Raw genomic sequence first — 23,357 nt, 5'->3', positions numbered from 1 at the left:
ATGATATCTACTAGGAAGAAAGGGCACCATTTTTCTCTTGGGTAGGTTTAGTGGTGGGCAAGAAGACAGCAGTGGCAATCTTCACTGCCCCATGCACACTCAGCTTCCTCTCATGGCTGGACCTGAGCCAGATGGTGGTTTGCAAACAGCATCATTAGTAACTAAAGTCAACATGAAACCTGTAAGACAGTGCAATCTTGCGATGGCCCCGATTCCTTCTCAGGCAGGGCTTCTCCTTACCATAGAGACTCATGCGAGAACGGGATCACTGCAGGACCTGTGGGCATATGCTGGCTCAAAGACCTCATGCTGATTTCCACTACTAATTCTGTTGCTGGTGTCTGAAGAGCGCTTCTGTTTAAAGAACTTGTGACCCCCAGCTGAAAGTTTGGGGGTTGGGACCTCAAACGGGGTCACCAGTTTAAGAAGCCCTCACCTACACACAGTTCTCAGATCCGACCCTTCTTTCCCCTCACTCATTCTCTGAACACTTCCAATTCAGACAGCCAAGTCTGGAGGTTTCATCCTCCAGTCTTATCTTTTAATGATTTATTTGTACTTGGTCAGTTTTATATTTATTTAAATTCCCCCTTTTAGCACTTCAAAGCAGTTTACATTCAGGTACCGTAGGTATGCTGAACCAGGATCTTCTGAGGATAGCAAGACTAGGTCAGGCTCTTTTCCGCTTACAATGGCATTGTATAAGAACACAGACTGAATGATCCTTTTCTTTTTAAAGGACCAATTCATATGGAGTCTAAGAAGGGCCTTTTGCAAAAGTACAATTATCTTCTCCTCTCTGCATACAATTTATCATTTGCTCCACAATGGTACATTTCTAGCCTTGCACTAAACTATATAATGTCCAGATTCTTTTCCTGATTTATTGTACAATCAAAACCCATTCAATATATAGTTTATATATCTTGGGTAATTTAGCATGCTAAAAATGTATTAAAATAATCATCTGCTTATTTTATTAGCAGGAACAGATTTTTTTTCAAAGTACAGCTGTATCCTTTGCAGACAGTTCAAAACTAGGCAAAGCAGTAAATGCAACAAAGCTAAACACCCTGATCTTCTAATAAAATACTTTTATGCATGTAACAGGAGAAAATGCCAATGGCTTTACACATTTCCTAACAAAAATCCTTAAAAAATGGTGTTGCAGTAATGACTATCATACATTGTCTTTTACACAAACTATATTTAATAGGTACTAAAATAACTAATATCATTGCTATACTAAGCATATCACAACTAGATAGGCCAAATGACAACCAGCTGCTAAATGCATCATTGTAATATCAAAATGTAGAATGTTAGCACAATTTTATTAATTTGCCTAGACAGCCTCTACAGTTAACAATAATGGACCTGATGCTGGCAATGTAATTTAAGAAATAGTACAATTTAAAGGAAAAGTACCTGCCTCTCAGAGGCAAATTAAAATTTGGTCTGAGCAGGACAGCAAGGGAATAAAACTCTAGAATTCCCTTCACAAAAACAATTTATAATTTAAAAAAGAAAATAAAATGGCAGCCAGGTCCATGATCTTCCCCTTTTGAAAACATGGTCCCAGCAGCTCTTATTGCTAATACAACATTCTACAAAATACAGAAGAAAACAAGCCCTATTTTCTAATATTCTGCGAAGAATATATCCCAGTGGTGACCAGCAAATCAAAGACCGTACTATAAATGATTTACATTTCATTATCATTTTCAAATACTTACTTTCTCCATCACCATCTTTGTCAAACTCCTCTATCATAGCCCGTAGTTCTTCATCGGTTATATTTTCCCCAAGTTCTCTAGCAACACGACGCAGATTTCTCAAGCTTATTTTACCAGAATCATCATCATCAAATAATTTAAATGCCTTCAGCATCTCTTCTTGAGGATCTCTATCTAAAATCCAGTCAGTCACTACAATACAAGAAAATACAAATATTATCGCAGGTATTCTAATTTCACAAAAATGTATTTTGTCATGGTGCAAACCATGGTAAACAAAAGTAACTAGTGAAGATTTAACACAAAACTATATAGCCTAAATATTTAATGCAGTCTTCTAGTGTCACCAAGGCAAGTGTCACCATGCTTAACTTTATAATATTACCTCTCCATGGATCACTGCTGTCTTAAAAATATATACCTCTGCAAGATTACTAAAATCATCTAGTCTAGTCCCTCCCCCAAAACTGCACAGCTGGATGAAACTAGAGAACGAGCTCTCTCGATAGCAGGATCCTTATTCTGGAACTCCCTTTCGAATGAAATCAGATTATTAAAACAGCCCAAATTCTTAAAAAAAGATATCAAAAACATTCCTATGCAATAACACCTATTCTTGATAAATATTTCATCTTAGTAGTTTTGAAGGCTGTAGGGTAGATTTCAGAAAAGTATGCCGGATTTTATAAGATACCCGCGTATCTTATAAAATCTGGGACCGGTGCGCGCAAGGGGGTGCACATTTGTGCACCTTGCGCGCGCCGAGCCCTGCGCATGCTGCCCATTCCCTCCGAGGCCGCTCCGAAATCGGAGCGGCCTCGGAGGGAACTTTCCTTCGGCCTCCCCCAACCTTCCCCTCCCTTACCCACCCCACCAGCCCTATCTACACCCCCCCTCAACCACCTTTATCGCGAAAGTTACGCCTGCCCCAGGCACGCGTAAGTCGCGCACGATGGTCGGCCGCTGCCGCGTGATGCCCCGGCCCGGGAGCGATTTCGGAGGCCTCGGCCATGCCCCCGAAACGCCACCGGGCCGGAACCATGCCCCCACGGAACGCCCCCCCAGCAAAGCCCCGGGACTTATGTGCGTCCCGGGCCTTGTGCGTGCCGAGCCTATGCAAAATAGGCTCGGCGCGCGCGGGGGGGTTAAAGGGTTACGCTCATAACTTATGCGCGTAACCCTTTTAAAATCTACCCCTGTATGTCTGTCATTTTTTTGTTTTTTTAAATAACGTCACATTACAAAGGTCTTATTATATTACTGATGTTTTAATTATGTATGTACCTTGTACCCCGCCTAGAACATAGGAAGGGCAGGTAATAAATGTTTAAAATAAAATAAAATCGTTACTGCAAAATGAAAATTGGCTGGCAGTAGACAGATGCTATCTGTAGTAAAGGTAGAACTGTAGAAACCACCTTTTATAAAGCAAAATGATGAAAGTTTTGTGTTCGATACTTATTACTGTAGGAAAACAGAAAATGGCTGGTGATCTCTTGCAGTTCTTTTTCCTTTTCCTCCTCTCTTTGGGAGTCAGAGTCATGACAAGGAATGGGGTGAGCTTTGAAAAGACCATTTAATATTCAAAATGTAAGGGGGGAGAAATACATGTACAATCTGTTTTTAGGTGAAACTTTGGACTCAATTCACTACTACACCCCGTGTCTTTATACTCATTAAGGCAAAAAAACCTTCAGATATTTGCAGATAGTAATCGTTGTAAAATGGGATATTTGGGATTGTCAAATATATTCAGCATGGCTCAAAAAAAAGATCTCTGATGCAAAAAAGGCAAGTGTCATCCTTTGATCTACCCATGGACTTGCCCTCAAAAGGATAAATTATTACTTAGCTGATACTTTCCTTTCCTCTAGTAAGGGCAGGTCAATACCAACAAGTGGGTTATGTACCTCTACTTGCAGATGGAGATGAAGCAAAAGTTGAAGTGACACAGCCATATAGTCCTGCCATGATATCAGTCTACCAGTATTCTCTGGAAATGCCAAACTGTGAACAAAACTGATTATACTTGAATATTAATATTAACCACCAACCATTCAGGCTTCCCAACCAGCAGGAAACACTGAGCTCAGCCAAAAGAAGGAACATATTTATTTTTTATTTAGTCTGTTTTATATACCGATGTTTGGTGTTGACCTTCACATCGGTTTACAGTTACATTACAAAATGCGGAAAACGTAATTTAAATAATAAAATACAATCATAACGTAATAATCTATCAACACATACTTAAAATGCAAACAAAATGTTAATATTAAATTAATAAAAAATTAAAATATGACTAAATCAAATAAAACAAACAAAAAATAATCACTGGCTAATGTCTGTTCCATACGCTTGATTAAAAAGCCACATTTTTAATGCCTTTTTAAACAGTTTAGTAAATTAAGGGCTAGAGAAGCCACTTACCAGTCCTTCAAGGAAGCACAGGAACCATACTCTGCATAGCTTGCATGAAGAAAGGTTAACCACAAAATTTAAACAAACATCGGCAGCAGAGGGCAGATCTGGGATTGACCTGCCCTTACTAGAGGAAAGGAAATCATCAGGTAAATAGTAATTTCTCCTTCCTCAGCGTTCAGGCAGGTCAATCCCAATGAGTGTGAAGTACCAAAGCTAATCTCGACAAGGGCGAGAGGCTGCCAATGCTCCAATCAATGCTATCTGCACAAACACAGCATCCTCCCTAGCCCTAACATCTAAGCGGTAATGCTTGGAAAAATTGTGCAAAAATGACCACGTTACCGGTTGGAAAATTTCAGCAGGTAACGTCAAACAAAGTTCTGCCCACGATACTGCCTGAGCCCTCATGGAGTGCGGTCTAAATGTTTCGGCAAGGCAACCTCAGCAGCCACATAGGCCGCCGTAATAACCTCCTTAACCCAGCGGGCTATCATTAACGGCATCGCCGGAGCTCCCTGTTTACCTCCACCATGGAGGACAAATAGGCGATCAGCCTTCCAAAACAGTTTTATTCATCTTCAAGTACCACAGTAAATGCCACTTGAAGTCCAAGGAATGCAAAATACGGTACTCAGCTTCAACTTTCTGTCCAAGGTGGGCACAGAAATGGACCGATTCAAATGAAACTCCAAAACTACTTTTGGCAAAAAGGAGGCCACAGTCCAAAGTTGAACCGCACCCGGAGTCATACCAAGAAAAGGCTCACAGCAGGAAAGAACCTGCAGCTCAGAGACTTGACGTGCCAAACAGACTGCTGCCAGAAAAAATGTTGTCAAGGTAAATAGCCACAAGGAAAGAGTATGCGACTGTCAAATAGTTGGATCTGCCAAGAACTCGAAAACCTAGTTAAGGTCCCACAGAAGCACCAGAAGCTGCCATGGGGGAAAAGGGGGGGGGGGGGGGGGGGCGCGGGTGAAGATCCTTAACTCCCTGCAAGAAACAGGACACAAAGGCCCTCCATTGACTCTCCCCCTTTGACAAGCCAGGGCTGCCACTTGAACCTTCAAGATGTTAAGGTCCAAATCCTTAAGCAAGCCATCCTGTAAAACTTCCAAAATCACAGAATATCCACCTTGAGCGGTGAGTACCTCACTCAGAACACCAGGCCTCAAAAGACCCTCCAAACTAACATAGGCTAGAGAAGTAGAAAATTTCAGGATCTGAAGTAGAGTAGAAATTAAAGCAGGTGAATAACCCCACTTCAACAACCAAGCCCTTTCAATAAACAGAATCAACCCAGATTCTCATGTAGAATGGGCCCCTGACATAACAGATCCATCCAAGATGGTAGCCTGAAGTCTCTGGAGAACAGTGTACCATGGCCTTCGAGCCCAATCCAGAGCCACTATTAGGATGGTGTTGGTTTGACTTGCAATCTTCTGGACCAGCCTGCCTATCAAGGGCCAGAGCAGAAACACATACAGCAGGGTGCCACGTGGCCACTCCTGAAAAAAAGCATTTATTATGCCCATTTTGGGTCCCGCTTCAGACTGAAGCAGTGTGGAACTTTCACGTTGTTGAAAGTCGCCAACAGGTCTAGATCCAGTAGGCCCAGTGGTCCACCAGGAGCTGAAAGGCTCAGATATTGTCCTTTCTGGCAATCTGCTTGCCCACACCATGTTGGACATTATCCAGACCACCCGAGCCTCTAGCCACTCGGCGAACTGCAGGCACGCTAAATGAACCACACATGCCTCCAGTCTGTTGATGTTCCACTGCAATTCCAGTGCTCTTGCAACATCAACTCCTGACAGTGAGACCCCAGCCCCAGAGGCTCGCATCTGTTGTGAGTACCAACCAATCTGGCGTCTTCAAGGAAATCTCCTTCCAGAGATGGTCCGCCTATAACCACCAGTCCAACTGGGAGTTCCTCCTGTTAGAGGTGAACAACCTCGCTGCATAGTTCTGTGACTGCAGACTCCATCGGGAAAGCAAAGCACACTGAAGAGGGCGCATATGTGCCCTCGCCCAGGGCACAACGTCCAATGTGGCAGACCTGCAGATAAGGCCACGCAGTTAGATAAGTTCCACAAGGATCAAACTCGCACCATCAATGTGTGGATCCAAGATTCCAGCAGAAATACTATGCCCTGCTTTGTATCGAATCGAACCCCAGATACTCCAGGGTCTGAGACGGCTGCAAATGCTCTTGGCCAGATTCACCACCCAGCCTAGTTCCTGTAGCAAGGAAACCACTCTGCAGGAAGCGCAAAAACTCTTCCACATTCTTGGCCCAAATCAACCAGTCGTCCAGATAGGGGTAAACTTCCTTGTGGAGGGCTGCAGCCACCACTACCAAGTCCTTGAAAAAGGTCCTCAGAGCCATGGCTATCTCAAAAGGCAAGGCCACCGGGATGGTGGTATGTTTCGTGAGAGAACACGCCAAAGTATCCACCTTAGGGAAACACAACTGCTCTCTGGTTTGCAGATTCAAGGGGTATAAACCCACCAAGATGTGGCCTCTTTTAAAGACGCCTCTGGCGCGCTCCATTCCAGATCAATCAACTGCTGGGATTGTATTCAGGAGGGGAAAGAAACAAGATGCATAGAGTAGGGTGACCCCAAGGAGTGGAGGAGTAGCCTAGTAGTTAGAGCAGTGGGCTATGAACCAGGAGTTCAAGTCCCACTGTGGCTCCTTGTGACCTTGGGCAAGTTACTTTACCCTCCACTGGCTCAGATACAAACTTAGATTGTAAGCCCTCTGGGGATAGGGAAATACCTGAATGTAATCCACTTTGAAGCACTGAGAAAAGTGCAAAAAGCGGAATATAAATAAATAAAAGGAGTCAGTCCGGGGATCTTCAATGCCTGAGAGATCAAACTCGGTAACTCATCCCTATGAAAGAAACAGAGAAGAGTTCTATATGGCTCCACATCTGGGGGAAGATCCCCTTCCTCACCAGAAGAGCTACCACCATCATTATTGGTATCATCTAGATCCACCTGCATTTGAGCCTTGTCAGACTGCACTGTGCCACACTGCTTGACCACGGAGACAGGAGGCGGAGCACTGGACCTACCCTTAGTAGGTACCGCCGATTCAGAAGACCAGCCCTGTAGAAATGTCTGCAATCCCTGGAAGAATTCCACCCAGGAAAAAGGAGAAATGATCCATTCCAGGCCCCATAGGCCCGAACCTGACATCTTGAGAACCAGTGTCCCCTGACCTGTCACGTGGATCTATCAAGGGAGGGGACACCCCCGTCGTCACCCTCTGTCCCATTCCCCTCAGACCGAGGAGATGGACCAATGCCAGTAAAATTAGAAGGAATTAAATCTCCCCAAACTTATAGACAGTGCTGACATAGGCTTAAGGAAAGCTCCGACTGAATGACCTCGATGTGGTATGCAGCACAAATAGCTAAGCACTTAGACTTCTTCGCTGCGGGCTTAATGGTTATAAGCTGGTTGCACAAGATTTGCATCTAGAAGGAAGAATGACCAAATGGGATGTACAGGCAAGAACGGATGCGTAGGCGCATGCTGACGGCAGACAGTAAAAAGCACATGAAACTACCTCGCAGTCTACCATGCACCAAAGAAGTGAGAAGACTGGAAATGGGGCCAAGCCAAATAGCTGCTCAACACGCCAAGCTTGCACTACCTCCTCACCTCACAGAGCTCTCCAGAGATGTGAGCGGGGCAGCTGAATGTAAAGGAAACAGACCCTTTCTCCTGCTTTTTTTTTTTTAATCATTGAAAAAAAGAAAGTAAAGTAAAAGTAAAAAAACATTTACCTAACCTCAGCTCTCCCTGGCTGAGAGCAGGAACGGCTCCTGGCTATGGGGGGAGAGAGCTAAAGTCTTCACTGCCTAGCCTCTCTTGGCCTGCAACCACTAATTAATTTAGGTCCATGCCACTCAAGGCTACCAGACTGAAGGCATGGAATCATCTCAGGAGGCAAGTGGTGCTGTATAGACATCTTGTCTATCCGATATATCCTTTCAAACCTTTTTTTTTTTTACACACTCACAGGCAATCCTCCGAAGGGAAATTCATGTCCACCATCTGCTGGAGACAGAATACTGGCAGGCTGATGTCGGTGTGGGACTATATAGCCATGACTCAGCTTTTGCTCCGTCTACATCTGCTGGCAGAGGTGCATAAACCACTCATTGGACTGACCTGCCTGAACGCCGAGGAAGTGATAGCCATACACATGACTTTTATTCATCTCCAGGAGCCCTCAAAACATAAACATATATTCAATCCTGCCTCAAGAAGGATGATCTCCTGAAAGCCCCTTGCCACATAGTTCCTGTCGTAGTCAATGGAATGATTTTGACATGTATTTGCTTTTCCTCCAATGGCAAAAATGAGAACCCTATCTACAACAGCGCTTGTTATTGTACTCGATCACACACCATCAGAAGGAAATGGGAAAACCTTCCAGTAAAAAGTAACAAAAACGTTGTCATTGACCAACGATGCTTTAAAGGTGACAACGTGGATCACGTGATGCGGTGAGCGAGGGAAGACGTGGAGGACGGAGCTCCGGGTGCCCCAGTCTCATGTTTTTTGAGCCGTGGATTTAATTCTCGCCTATTCCACTTTTGCGCTCCCCTGGCACGCGGGGTACATGTCCTTCACCACCTACATGCAAAGATCTTCCCCGGGGATGCCGTTAAAAGCCGGGAAAAAGGACAAAGAAAAGCCGAGAGCGAGTGAGCCCAAGATGGCGGCGTCACCGGGGCCGCGTCCCAGTGGGGATATCTCCCAGGCTACGACGGATCAGATCAAGACCATTCTCATGGAAGCTTTGGATTTAAAGCTAGCTGCGATTTCGGTACAAATATCAGAAGTGCACTCGACGCTGGCGGACATCAACCCGAGATTTGAACGGGTGGAAGGGAGAGTTAGCCTCCTGGAGGATGACAACCTGGCTCTTACCTCGAAACTGCACGCATTGGAAAAGCAAGTTACCAGCCAAGCCTCTAAACTAGATGACCTCGAAAACAGTGCAAGAAGGTCGAACATAAGGATCTTGGGCCTGCCTGAGACTTTAATTGAGAGGAACTTGGGCTCCTTCCTGGAATCGTGGCTCCCGGAGGCATTGCACATACCCGAACTGGCTCCTGAATTTAAGATTGAAAGGGCCCACCGCTTAGGCCAGCGGAAGGAGGGAGATGTTAGGCCGAGGCTCGTGATAGCAAAAATACTAAATTTTGCACATAAGCAAGTAATTCTCCAGGCGTTCCGGAAAACTCCAGATCTATCTTATGATTCTAAAACGATTAGAATTTTCCAGGACTATTCTGCTCAAGTGTCGGGACAAAGAAGAAGCTTCTCACCTTATTGTTCGCAGCTCTTTGATAAACAGGTGAAATTCTCCCTTCAATTCCCTGCCCGCTTGAAAATCTGGCATGGCAATCAAACGGTGTTCTGTGAAACTCCTGCGGAAGCGCAGACATTCATAACTATGCACTTGCATTGATCCTCGACAACCAGGCGGCCATTTTGGGATTTTCGTGTTTTGGATGGCCCTGTAAGGCCGGCATCGGTGGCAGGCGATGGAGTTCGGACTGGGATGGACTGAGATGGCCACAAAGCACGGACTACCAGATGGCAATTGGTACCGCCTGGGATGGCTAAGTAACATGCCCGCTACAGCCCGGACGGGCTCGTGCGGTTGCAGTCTTTTCGACCTGTCTGTAAATATTGTTGATTGCTGTTAGACTTTGTTTAAGCATGAGGCTGCTTTGGGTGTGCACTCAGTTTGGGTCTGCGATGCGACCGGTGTCAGGGTCGCCGGAGAAACCTTCACCCGCAGCGGGATGGGGATCTGCATGTTTCGGACACTGGGCGACCTGCGGACCGGGTGAACGTTCACGTTCGCATCTGGGGATCTGATCCGCGCTTTGGAACCCTGGCAGACCTGGCACTGCGCACGATTCCGGGGCGGACTAAGTGACATTGGTGTGACAAGGCAGAGCCATGGGCTCTATTTGGCTGCCTGATTTTCCCCACAACATCTTTCTCGGGAGCCGCTGGGTCCCTTTCCATGGCATGGATGGCGGATTGTTCGACCTGGGACTGTGGCACCTGCCCACATCAATACGTGATCTCCGATCCCCTTAGGGGGACCTTATGATGAGTTGGACTCTATGGTTGTGGGTTATGTTCAGACCATTAATGGTTATTTCTGTTTACGGGGGGTTGGGGGTGTTGGAGGGGGGGAGGGGGTGGGGAGTGAGTGGAAGCATGGAAGCTATAGCAGGTGTGAATGGTTCGTTTGTTTATCAGTGAGTATGGGTTTTGCTGAAGTTGACACTGCAGTTAACATGGTGTTTGGGACCCATCAGGGGCACTACAGGTGTTCAAAGTTGGTAACTTTAGAGAGTGTGGGCTCCTCTGTCGCCCTCAAGTTCGAGCCTCACCAGTGCCCTAATCGTAGCATAGATGGCTGATCGTATCAGGGTCATGTCCTGGAATGTTAACGGTCTGGGATCCCCGGTTAAAAGATATAAAGTTTTACAGCAACTCAAAAAACACAATCCCACCATAGCATGCATACAGGAATCTCATCTTTCTGCAAAAGAAAGTGGCAAACTGCAGCGTAACTGGGTGGGTTCCTGCCATTTCTCGCCTGCCCAAGGGAAGAAGGGGGGTGTGGCCATACTAATACACAAGGATGCCTCTTTTCAGCTATCTAATTCAGTGACCGACCCTGAGGGTCGGTTCATACTCGTGTCTGGTACCCTGCAAGGAACATTGGTCACGATTTGCTGTTTATATGCCCCAAATACATACTCTCATGATTTCTTCACTTATGTACTCTCTCAATTAGTGGAACATGCTAAGGGTTGTGTCCTGGTTGCTGGTGATTTTAATATTGCCACGGATCCCACCCTTGATAAGTCCCCCGCAGGTCAGCCCTCTCCAAGTAACTCCTGTAAAGGTGTCCCCTTTCTCTGTTCGGAGTTTTCTCTCATAGATTCTTGGCGTACTCTTAATCCGACTGAGAAGGACTTCACCCATGTATCTAGGGCGCACGCATCCGTGTCTCGCATCGACTACATATTGGTTCCTACAAGGGGTTTCCATAGCCTTCAGAATGCGGTAATAGGTCCACAAGTTATATCGGATCATGCGTTGATCTGGGTGGACCTGCAATTTCAAGCTAGGGACCCGGGGGAGAAATTCTGGCGGTTCCCCAGCTTCCTAAGGGAAGATAAAGCATTTAAGACCTTTTTATGTCAAAAGTGGGAAGAATTTGCCAAACACAATAAACAACATGAGGGGGAACCGCAACTATATTGGGAGGCGGCTAAGGCTGTCCTCCGGGGGGAAGTCATTTCCTTTGTGGCGTCACGGCAGAGAAAGTTAAATGCCAATGTACTACATTTAGAGGGCCAATTGGAAGCTATTAAAAAAGAAATGTCGAGGGGACAGACTCTGGAGCTCCGGCGGACGTACTTTAGTGTATTGAGCGAGCTTAATACATTGCTTCACCAACGGGCGCAGAGAGTTTTCCAGGCGGGAGAAAGGGATTTTTTTCGCTTTGGGAATAAAGCGGGAAAGCATTTAGCGAACTTAGTCCGCTCATATAGAGGGAAGACGTTTATACCGGCCATGAAAGCCACCACTGGGCGTCAGGTCTCCTCTAAAAAAGAAATATGCGAGGTCTTTCGACACTTTTACGAAGACCTATACAAAGCGGAGGTATCTGGGGAGGGGCAGGAAGAGGAGAGGTTTTTCCAGGGTTTAAAGCTTCCATCTCTATCCCCTGCACAGTTGGATTTTCTTAATCGGCCCTTGCTAGATTTGGAAGTTTTGAGTGCTATAGCAGTGAGTAAACCTGCGAAGGCTCCAGGCCCAGATGGGTTTTCCTTTGATTTTTATAGGATGCTTCGTTTCCACCTCTCTGCATCTCTGACTAAGTTTTATAATTCGGCCATAGAGTTGAATAAATTACCCAGCCATTTTAACACAGCTTATATCACTGTCATCCCGAAACCGGGCAAGGATCCGTTACTACCGGGATCATACCGACCCATCTCTTTACTCAACTGTGACTTGAAAATTTTGGCAAAAATACTGGCAGATAGGATGGGGCACCTTTTACCCCAGCTTATTTCAGATTCGCAAGTGGGATTTGTTAAAAATAGGCCGGCTTGTGGCCATATTATCCGGCTCTTGTTGGCCTTGTCTTCGACCCTATCGCTGGGTTTGATTCAGAAAAGGCCTTTGACAGGGTGGCCTGGCCCTATATGTTCTCTGTACTCCGAAGGTATGGGATCCAGGGCAATTTCCTGACCTATTTAACTTTACTATACTCGCAACCCCTCTCTTACATCGTGGCGAATGGAACCAAATCAGGGGCGGTTCACATTGGTCGGGGGGTGCGGCAGGGGTGCCCCTTGTCCCCTCTACTGTATATCTTAGCTATTGACCCATTGTTGAGGAAAATACTCTCTATGCCAGAGATAACGGGTTTTGGGACGGGAGATCATATGTTTAAGGTCGCTGCGTTCGCGGACGATGTACTCATCTTCCTCACCAACCCCGGCACCTCTTTGGGGCCCCTCTTGCAGATACAAACGGCATATGGGAGCTTTGCAGGGTTAAAAATTAACCGTGATAAATCGGAGGCCTTAGATGTGGGAGGGAGGGTATGCCCGACTTGGAAGGGCCCATTTCCGCTTAAGTGGGTGGATAAGGTTATGACCTACTTAGGTGTTAAAATACCTGTAGTTTTACCAGACTTTTATAAGGTTAATATCGAACCGCTGCTAAGTGCCACTACTCAGCTTTTGACTAAGTGGCAGGGCTTACCCATCTCTATGACTGGCAGGATACAGCTGGTGAAAATGATGGTTCTACCCAAATGGCTGTACGTGATGCAAATGGCCCCGCTATGGCTTACAGTTAAGGACCTGACTCACATTAATAGTGTACTACGGAAATTTATCTGGCAAGGAAAGAAAGCCCGTATTGCACTTAACATTTTGATGCAATCTGGTGATAGGGGAGGCCTTAATTGCCCCAATTTCCGTTTATATAATCTAGCTTGCCTACTAAGGCACATCAGGGATATTATGGGGGGGGGGACGTCTTATTACACGCCACTCTCAACGTTGGGGCAGTGGTGGGCCTACCCTTCTCTAAATCCCCTTTTACAAATGCCAAAAGACAGGTTGCGTACAGAGGTCAGGATCCAACCCTTTTTAGGGGCATGTCGCAAGGCTTGGGCCTATCTTTGTAGTAAGGTTGGCCTCTCCAATATACTAACTCCCTGTTTGTCGATCTGTGATAACCCGTTGGTCCCTCCAGCTGGGGCCTTCTCGACATTCCATGGGTGGAAGAGCAAGGGATTAGTGTGGGTGCACCAATGTTATGATAGAGATATGGGCCAGATACACCAGTTTCCTAGGTTAAAGGCAGCTTTCCAACTCCCGGCCCAGGATGCTTATGCCTTTACACAGTTGTGCAGTTTTCTGTCGAAACGGAAAAAGGAGGTGGGGCCTTCGGCAGCCTTCTGGGCCCTGTATGACTTAATCTTCCCCTCTATGGTGAAAAAACCTAAGATAGCACAATACAGTCAGGCCTTACCACAGCATTTTGCCTGTGATGCGTTCACGGGCGTATATCAGCAATGGTCGCAGTGGGCGTCATTTTCACTCACCAGACAGGAATTTGTTGAGTGCTTTCTCCACATTCCCCAGTATTCAGACTGTGTCATACATAGGGAAACCTGTTATAAGTTCCTGAGACGAGCTTATATTGGTAAGGACAGAGCACATACAATGGGCATAGCGGATTCTCCAGACTGCTCCAGGTGCACTCTGTCCAAAGGATCGATGAGCATTATTTCTGGGATTGCCCGGTGATCCAGACTTTTTGGAGGGATGTTCGACTGACATGTAGCTCTTTGATGAGTGTGACACTTCCCCCAGGTCCTATGTTGTGGCTATTCGGTGTCCTCCCTATCTCAGCCCCGGAGCTTTCAGATGCTCACTTACAGTTTCTCTGGAAGGCCAGTCTGGTGGGGAAGCGCCTAATATTATTACATTGGGTGACTGAGCAAGCTCCACAACATGAACATTGGTTTCGGAACCTAGTTAAATTATATAACCTGGAATATCAATGTAGCCAACGACTCTCCGATAAGAAGCAGACGGAGTTTGAGCTCACTTGGCTCCCAATGCGTACCTACCTTACTCCCACCACACTCTGATGGCTTGTGCTACTTTGTTGGGTGGGGAGCATGGAGGTTTATGCTCGTTCTCATGATTAGTCTCTGGCTTAGGTCTCCTAGAGGTCGGCCCGCGTCCTGTTTTTTACATTCCTGCTTTCTGCATTCCTCCATTCCTACCCTATGGGTTTGTGCTTCATCTGGATATTTCCAAGGCTAGGTGCTTTCACTCGGGGGGGGGGGGGGGATGGGAGGCAAGGGAATGGAAGGACTTTCCGCAGGGAGGGAGTTTCAGGGTGTTACGATGTTATGGTTTCCTGTTGTTAGTTTTGAAGTGTATCAGGGAGACTATTGAGTTGTTTTCATGTTTACCTTGTTTTCTTTACACTCTGTAACCTTGCTGACCCATGAATGCTCACTGGACTGTATTCCATTGTTTGCTCCCACGGGGGTTTGTTTAAAATTTTTCAATAAAAATATTGCACAAAAAAAAAAAGGTGACAACATTACTTTCTTTGCAGATCATGGCAGTTTGTTTTTTTTAACGGCTTGATAAGACCCTACAGCTTAGAGAACCAGAATAATACTCAGTATGTATTAGCCGCCCTTCTTAAATAAGAGCATGTTCATCCCCTAACGTACTGTACACAAGCAAGCAAATACTAAACAGCCTTACACATAGCATGGCTCAAAGAATTCAATGAATCTAATGCATCAAAAATCATGTTTTCAGCATAGATACGCATTACTATTCCAAGCACACACTTAGGACTTCATTAGCATCACAAACTGTTTGGATAATTACTTTTATAACACAGGATTGCTTACCATAAACTATGTTCTCTGTAGACATAAGATGAATTAGATAAGACATATGGTGTGACATCATCCAAACTGAGCTCTCTCAGCTCATAGAGCTTTTGCTCTACTGAGCATGTGCAGGAATGACCGTGAAGGTGTTGCCTCTTGAGCCCCTCAGTCAATTTCAGAGTGAAATCTAGCTAGAAGTGAACTCTCTAGGAAGGTGGACAGATATTTAGCATGGTTAATTCATCCTGCTATCTACAGAGAATACTATTTACGGTAGGCAAACTTGCTTTTTCCATTGACAAGCAGAGTTGAATTATCCAGGACACATAGGGAGTCCCAAGCTAAAGGTTACAGTGGAGCACTTACTAAATCAGCAACCCATACCCCACAATAGAAAGTAGATTACTGGGTGAACAGTCTATGTCTGTCACTTCATGACAAATTTTTCCAGACACTAAAGAAATGCGAAGGTGACAACCAAGTTGTAGCTTTGTAAATGTCTTCAAAAGGCACGGCTTGCAGATGGCCCACTGATGCAGCTATGACTCTCACTTGATGAGCGTTTACTAAGCCTGCAATCTGAAGGCCAGTGGGCACATAATGCCTGATACAGTCTGCTAGCCAACTGGACAATGTATGTTTGGCTACTGCTATGCCCAGACAGTTAAGATCGTAAGAAATGAAAAGCTGCAAGGCTTGATGATGTGGTTGTGTTCTCTTCCTATAAGCCAAGGCTCTTTTACAGTCCAAGAAATGAAGGGCCTTTTTACATTCATGTGAATGTAGACTTAAAAAAGAATGTGATTAGAAAGGGAGAAAGAATTCATTCTTGATAAATTCTTCAAAAATAAAGAAATACTATTCTGCGGACAGAAGATTTTCGTTTTTCCTGATGTCTCCAAGCCTACTCAGGCAAGAAGACAATTTTTAGCCTTGAAAAATAAAACCTTGGAATTAGGTGAAACTTTTTATTTGAAATATCCTAGCAAGTGTTTTATTAATTTAAGGAAAAAAGTATATTTTTTCAGAACCTTCACACCTTGAAACCTTTTTGAGGGACAAAAGTGAGGTAAATTTGGGTCAGGCTACATCAGCAGAGTTAAGCCAGATAAAATAGAAACAGTCCCCTTTCCTTGATATTGGTTTATTGAAGAGAGTTTTTCTTATTTTTTGGCCCTCCTATTATAGTATGAAGTGTAACAGCTATTTAATTTTGTGAATGGGAAATATTTTTCCTAAATATGTTTAATCATAAGTTGTTATACTATATATGCACAGAAATGTGATTCTGTATTGATAAATGAAATATTCAATAAAGAGAAATTTAAAAAAAAGAACGTGATTAATGCAATGGCTTGATTTATATACAAAGCTGCCACCATTTTTGCCAAACATTTTGGGGGTGTGTGGAGCACCTCTCTTGTGGAAGAACTGCGTATAAGGAGAGTAAATGTACCAATGCCTGAAGATCACCGACACTTCTAGCTGATGTGACTGCAGCAAGGAATACTACTTTCCATGTGAGAACTCCAATGGTTCAAAAGCTGGATTCCTAAGGTCCCATGGAATAGGTGGCTTGGTCACCAATGGTTTAGTATACCAGCCTTTCATGAACTTCAACACTAAATGGATGCTTGGATATCACGTACCCTCTATCTGAATACGGTAGGCCACTATAGCACTGAGGTGGATCATCACTGATGAGGTACTAAAACCTTAGGAGGAAAGAAATAGCAAGAACTGGAGCAGTTTTCATGGTTCATACACAAACAGCTCCAGGGAGCTTTGTTGACATCAGGGTGAGAACAGTTTCCATTTAAATCCATAAGCTCTTCTAGTTGAAGGCTTCCTGGTGGATACCAGTATGTCTTCAAGCTTCCTGGGTAAGGAAAGTGAAGCCATCAGTGAACACTCAACATCCAGGCTGTCAAGTTGAGAAAGGGAAGGTTTTGTTGGTTTTCATTTTTGTTGTTGCCCCTACTAGTGGCATCGAATTGAAGGAGATGCCTCTTGTCCTCATTTACCTTCTCTGGGAGGTATGGGAGATGGGGAAGGGGCTTCCATCCTACTGACGAACTAACCCTATCATGGAGGGGCTGAAACGGAAAAATGGTAATAGACTTGAAGGCCTATGCAAACCATTACATTGTTTTATATTTTTAGTGTGAGCTGCACAGCACAGTACATCCAAAAGCATCATGAACTCCACACTAGGTAAGACTCCAGTGCATACCTGCATCTATCCCCTGGGGTAAAATTTGGACTGGAGGAGCCAAGTCCTTAATACATGAAGCTACAAGGTCAACCTAAACTGAACAAAGCATTATATACAAAATTAAAAATCCTGTTGCACAAAGAGCTGAAATGAGTAACAAAGATGCAGGCATAATAGTGCTATAAAAGGGAAAAAAGATACAAAATGTTACAAAACATAAAACAGCAACAATTTTACAAATCAGCCATGCAACTTGCCTTACATGGAGCATGCATTGTGCTATGACAGATAGCACAATGACACAAATTTCCAGCCACATGCACAAGCAAATCTTGCAAGCAAACGTGCAATACACTGCAAAAGAAATTCTCAGACAAAAGGAAAATACACACTAAATTTTTTCTTCCCATTTTATGTCTATGGGAAAAATGGTTCGAAAATAAGAGTTCTAAATCTGTATGCTTGTAGAAGCCTGTCTTCATAATCTCTATTTAGCTTTTGTTTTCTAATTTGTTGATTTAATCTGGTCTTCTATACTTTGTTGAAGAAACATGCTTGCCCACCACAGCTCGCTCTCTAGACAATACACCCAAGTCTCACACCTCTAACCACTGTGGCATCCTCACAATCACAAACTCACCCTCTTTATAGTAGGAAAAGAGGATTCCCCACTCTGACCCCCAAACCAGAAAAAAGGGCATTGGCTGATTTCTGGTCTATCTGAAACATACAGAACACACACACTGTAGCTTACAACCTAGGAAAAGTACGTCCATTACTATTGTACACTCAGTTTCCCAGCACATATTGGACACATCAAGAATGTGTTAAAACATTTTGAGGTAGATCTTCAAAACATACAATCATGTGTACTTTTGTTCGCGCCATCAGCGCGAACAAAAGTACACCAGATTTTATAAGATACGCACGTAGCCACGCTTATCTTATAAAATCCAGGGTCGGCGCGTGCAAGGCTGTGCAAAATTGGCAGCCTGCGCGTGCCGAGCCGCACAGCCTGCCTCCGTTCCCTCCGAGGCCGCTCCGATTTCGGGGCGGCCTCGGAGGGAACTTTCCTTCCGCGTCCCCCCACCTTCCCCTCCCTTCCCCTATCTAGCCCACCCCCCAGCCCTACCTAAATCCCCCCCTACCTTTGTTGGGCAAATTACGCCTGCTTGAAGCAGGCGTAACTTGCGCGCACCGCCCCGGCATCCCCCAGCACAGGCCACAGTGCCAGGGACTCGGGACCACCCTCCCGGCCCGCCCCCCGAACCATCGCCACGCCCCCAGACACGCCCCCTCTCGCCCCTTTTACGAAGCCCCGGGACTTACACACGTCCCGGGGCTTTGCGTGCGCCGGCGGCCTATGCAAAATAGGCGCACAAGTGCCCTGTGCGCGTAAATCCGGGAGGATTTACGCGCGCAGGGGTTTTAAAATCTACCCCTTTGGTTCTAACACAAAGTTCTTGCATAAACAAGATATCACCTTACCATAGACAGGAAAAGGAACCACAGATGTCATCAGAAAGGACCACTTGATCCACTCAGTTTGCCCATTGTGTTTGCCTCCTGTTTAAGTCATACACAGAGAAACGGAATAGCTAAAGATGTATTCTAGAAGAAGAAAAAAAAAAAGAGATGGATACAAATGTTCAAATATTTAGCAGGCTTCATTAAAGTACAAGAAAGTAGCATCTTCCACAGAATGAAAAGCTCAAAAACAAGGGTTTTTACTTGACCTGTGCTCTTCTTCTCCCCCCCCCCCTCGTTTTGTCTTTAAGGTCCCTTTGTATTTTTCCTATGCATGCTTGAATTCTACCACCATTTTGGCTCCTTCAACTTCTGCTGGAAATGTGTTCCAGGTTTCAATTCCCCTAAATTTATATAGCTCTACAAGATTTAAAAAGCACTGTATAGACTATGAACAGGGCTTGCAATCTGGTCAACACAGACAACACATTCTCACATTACTTTTGTACCTCCTTCCCCTTCACCTAAAGGGCCCCTTGTTAGTCAGCTTTTCATTATGTGGAAGAAGCTTTCATGTACTTTAACAAAGCATCCTAGATATTTGAACATTTGTATCCATATCCACCCTTTGTTTCTTCTTGAGTACATCTATAAATACTTCCATCTGTCTGTGTTTGACTTATAATGCAGACCATGTACCACTGTAATGGCCATCCTTTGAACTAGGAATGCTGTTTTGTAGATGTGATCTTCTGAACTAAACACAGTACTCAAGGTCTCACAAGAGACCTATAGAGCAGTAATATTATTGTATTTATCAGACTTCAAGACACACACAGGGTATATATTCAAAAGCCAATTAGATAAATAAAGCGCAGTTGCTTACCTTTAACAGGTGTTCTCTTAGGACAGCAGGATGTTAGTCCTCACATGTGGGCGACATTATCCGATGGAGCCCAGCATGGAAAACATTTGTCTAAGTTTCTAGAAACTTTGGCCAGCAGACTGAGCATACCCAGCCTACTACTATCTGCGCATCCACACGAAGTCTCCCTTCAGTCTCATAACATAGCAAAGCTGGCTAGCAAAAAATAAAACAAACCGAAGGTGAACCCAACATCGTGGGGAGGCAGGTGGCATTCCTGAGGACTAACATCCTGCTGTCCTAGGAGAACACTTGTTACAGATAAGTAATTGCGTTTTCTCCTAGGACAAGCAGGATGATAGTCCTCACAAGTGGGTGTGTAGGAGAGCTCCAGACTGCTCCTTTCGAGCAGAGACCCCAACAGTGGCCGAACAAGGTGCCAACGGGCACAACGTAACTGCGGCACTGTGGTAAAACAGGAGGCGGTCTAGTCCCATATGGAGAACGAGTGAAGAGTGTTGGGTTCAAGACTGGGGGGTAACAAAGTGGAATAGACGCCAGTTGTCCGATCAGAAATATTTATTCTATGGAGACATAATTATAAAAATGAGCCCGACTCTGGCAGAGTTTCGCCCCTTACATTTGGGGCTGCCTCAGGGGTTCAAATACATAAACAAACATATGTATCTAAATTATAAAACAATAATAAAAGTGATTCAAATGTAAAATACTGTTACTCAACTGATGTTATTGATTTTACCTGCTTGCAATGGGTACGACAATAATCTGTCGGCTCTGTTTCACTTAATGATTGGTCTGAAAACGTATGCATATATAAAGGATATAAAGAAATAAGATAAGATAAAATAAAGTAACTTGACGTATGGACACACCTCATATAACAAAGTATAAATACAAAGAAAAATAAAATTAAATAGGACATAAAAATAGCAAAACTTAATGAGAACTAGAAAATTAAAAATAGTAAAAGTGAAATTGAAATCAGAATGACGTTTAAAGAAGGGTGTATATGTAGTGTATATCATTTTAAGATACAACAATTTGAAGCACCGCTATTTAAGTGGTATTGTACCCAAGCATCGTTAATACGGAGTGACAGGTTAAAAATTATTTTTTATATTTATGGGACAGTTTAGCTTTTATATTACGTTCACATTGCTCAGCCATTTAAAACAAGATCATGGGTGTGTGCACAGTACAGTTTTTAATTTTAATTCTAAAATTTACTTATGATATACACTACACATATACCCTTCTTTAAACATCATTCTGGATTTCAAGTTCACTTTTAATATTTTTAATTTTCTAGTTCTCATTGTTTTATGTCGTGTCCTTTTTAATTTAATTTTTATCTTTGTATTTATACTTTTTGTTATATGACGTGTGTCCAAATGTCAAGTTATTTTATCTTATTTTTTTTTTTTAATATCTTTTATAGATGCATACGTTTTCAGACCAATCACTGAGTGAAACAGAGCCAACAGATTACTGTCGTACCTGTTGCAAGCAGGTAAAACCAACATCATCAGTCGAGTAACAGTATTTAATATTTGAATCACTTATTTGCAAATTAGTTTTGATAATATTCTCTTTGTATAAGGATTATTCATGTTCTGTTTTGACTTCATCTATGACCATCTATGAACTTTAGAAAGATCACTACACATGAATAATTTCATGTTCACACAGAAGTTTATATGTTACCATTTTATGTGTTGTCGAAGTTGTCCTGTTTTTAAATTGTTTTATAATTTAGATATGTATGCTTGTTTATGTATTTTAGCCCCTGAGGCAGCCCCAAATGTAAGGGGCGAAACTCGGCCAGAGTTGGGCTCGTTTTTATAATTACGTCTCCATAGAATAAATATTTCTGATTGGACATCTATTCCACTTTGTTATCCTCACGGCGTTCACAGACAGCCTTCCTTGTTGTTTCCTTGGGTTCAAGACTGGAACAGGTTGCGCAGGACAAACTGACCAAAAGGCATTGTCCTGACGGCTATCCCTGTCAAGGCAGTAGTAAGCTGTGAATGTGTGGCGGGAACTCCAGGTCACAGCCCGGCAAATTTCCATGAGAGGGACCGTACGCATATGGGCCACCAACGCTGCCATGGCCCGAACCGAGTGAGCCTTCACTCTGCTGGTCAGCTGGAGGCCTGCCTGCGCATAGCAGAAGGCAATACAATCCGCCAGCCAGTTTGATAGGGTTTGTTTACCCACTGCTGCCCCCAACCTGTTGGGGTCAAAAGATACAAAGAGCTGGGTGGACTGTCTTTTGCTCACTGTGCAGTCTAGGTAAAAAGCCAGTGCCCATTTACAATCCAGGGTATGGAGAGCACGTTCCCCTGGATGGGAATGTGGCCTTGGAAAGAAGGTGAGTAGAACAACTGACTGGTTGATATGGAAATCAGTCACCACCTTGGGCAGAAACTTAGGATGCGTACGCAGGACCACACGGTCATGGAAGAACTTTGTCTATGGTGCATACATAACCAGGGCCCTTAAGCTCATTGACCCTGCGAGCGGAAGTGATAACCACCAGGAATATTACTTTCCAGGTGAGGAACTTCAGACTACAGGACTGCATGGGCTTAAAGGGAGGCTACATCAGTCATGCCAAGACCACGTTGAGGTCCCAGGACACCCCCGGTGGCTGAAGAGGGGGCTTCAGTTGGAGGAGACCCCGCATGAAGCGGCCAACTAGGGGCTGGACCAAATCGGGTGTGCCAGCAACCCCTCGGTGGGACGCACTGACGTGTACTCTGACAGAACTGGTCTGTAGCCCAGACTCAGACAGGTGCCACAGGTAGTCCAGCAGCTGGGGGAGAGGGCATGAGAAGGGGTCCAACCCATACCCTCTGCACCAGATGGAAAAGCATGTCACTTCGAGGTGTAGGACTTCCTAGTGGAAGGTTTCCAGGACTTGATCAGGACCCAAGAAACACAGTCCGAAAGCTGTAGTGGCTGGAGGATCATGTGCTCAACATCCAAGCCATGAGGGCTAGCGCCCAGAGGTTCGGGTGGCACAGGGTGCCCTGGTTCTGTGATAGGTCAGGTGCCATCCCCAACGAGTTAGGCGCATGGACCGACAGGTCCTGGAGGAGTGGAAACCAGATCTGCCGAGGCCAGGAGGGTGCCACGAGGGTCATGGTCCCCCCCCTCCCCTCATCTTCCTGAAGCTTTGTCAGAGTCTTCGAAAGGAGCAGAAGAGGGGGATATGCATACAGGATGCCCTGCCCCCAGTGAAGGGAGAAGGCACTGCTGGCCGGATGACTGTTCCCCGCTACTAGTGAGCAGAATCTGCTCACCTTGTGATTGAGCGGGGAGGCAAACAGGTCCACATCCGGCGTACCCCTGCGGCGGAATAATTTGGCCGCTACCTTAGGGTTAAGGGACCTCTCGTGTGGCTGGAAGGACCAGCTGAGGCAGTCTGCCAGCGTGTTAAGGTGACCTGGCAGGTAGGTCGCCCTGAGGTACATATCTTGGGAGAGGGCCCAGTTCCAAACCTGCACTGTCTTCTGGCAAAGGAGGAACGAACCCGTGCCACCTTGTTTGTTGATGTACCACATCGCAACCCAATTGCCCGTCCTGATCGGAACTTCTTTGGATGACAACTGATCCCAA

General features: G+C 44.9%; 1 protein-coding gene across 4 annotated transcripts in view; it reads right to left on the bottom strand.

Moving 5' to 3' along the window:
* Nucleotides 1–23,357, bottom strand: part of CETN3 (centrin 3) — a 106,669-nt gene that overhangs the window by 37,385 nt on the left and 45,927 nt on the right. For all 4 annotated transcript variants that reach the window (XM_029573514.1, XM_029573506.1, XM_029573497.1 and 1 more), the window contains exon 4: nt 1,737–1,928. In XM_029573514.1, the coding sequence (XP_029429374.1) occupies nt 1,737–1,928 (192 nt within the window). The remainder of the gene's footprint in view (nt 1–1,736; nt 1,929–23,357) is intronic.

Source organism: Rhinatrema bivittatum, chromosome 1, assembly GCF_901001135.1.
Source record: "Rhinatrema bivittatum chromosome 1, aRhiBiv1.1, whole genome shotgun sequence".
NCBI lineage: Eukaryota > Metazoa > Chordata > Amphibia > Gymnophiona > Rhinatrematidae > Rhinatrema > Rhinatrema bivittatum.
The sequence above is the reverse complement of the archived record's forward strand: the minus strand, read 5'-3'. Positions and strand labels throughout refer to the sequence as shown.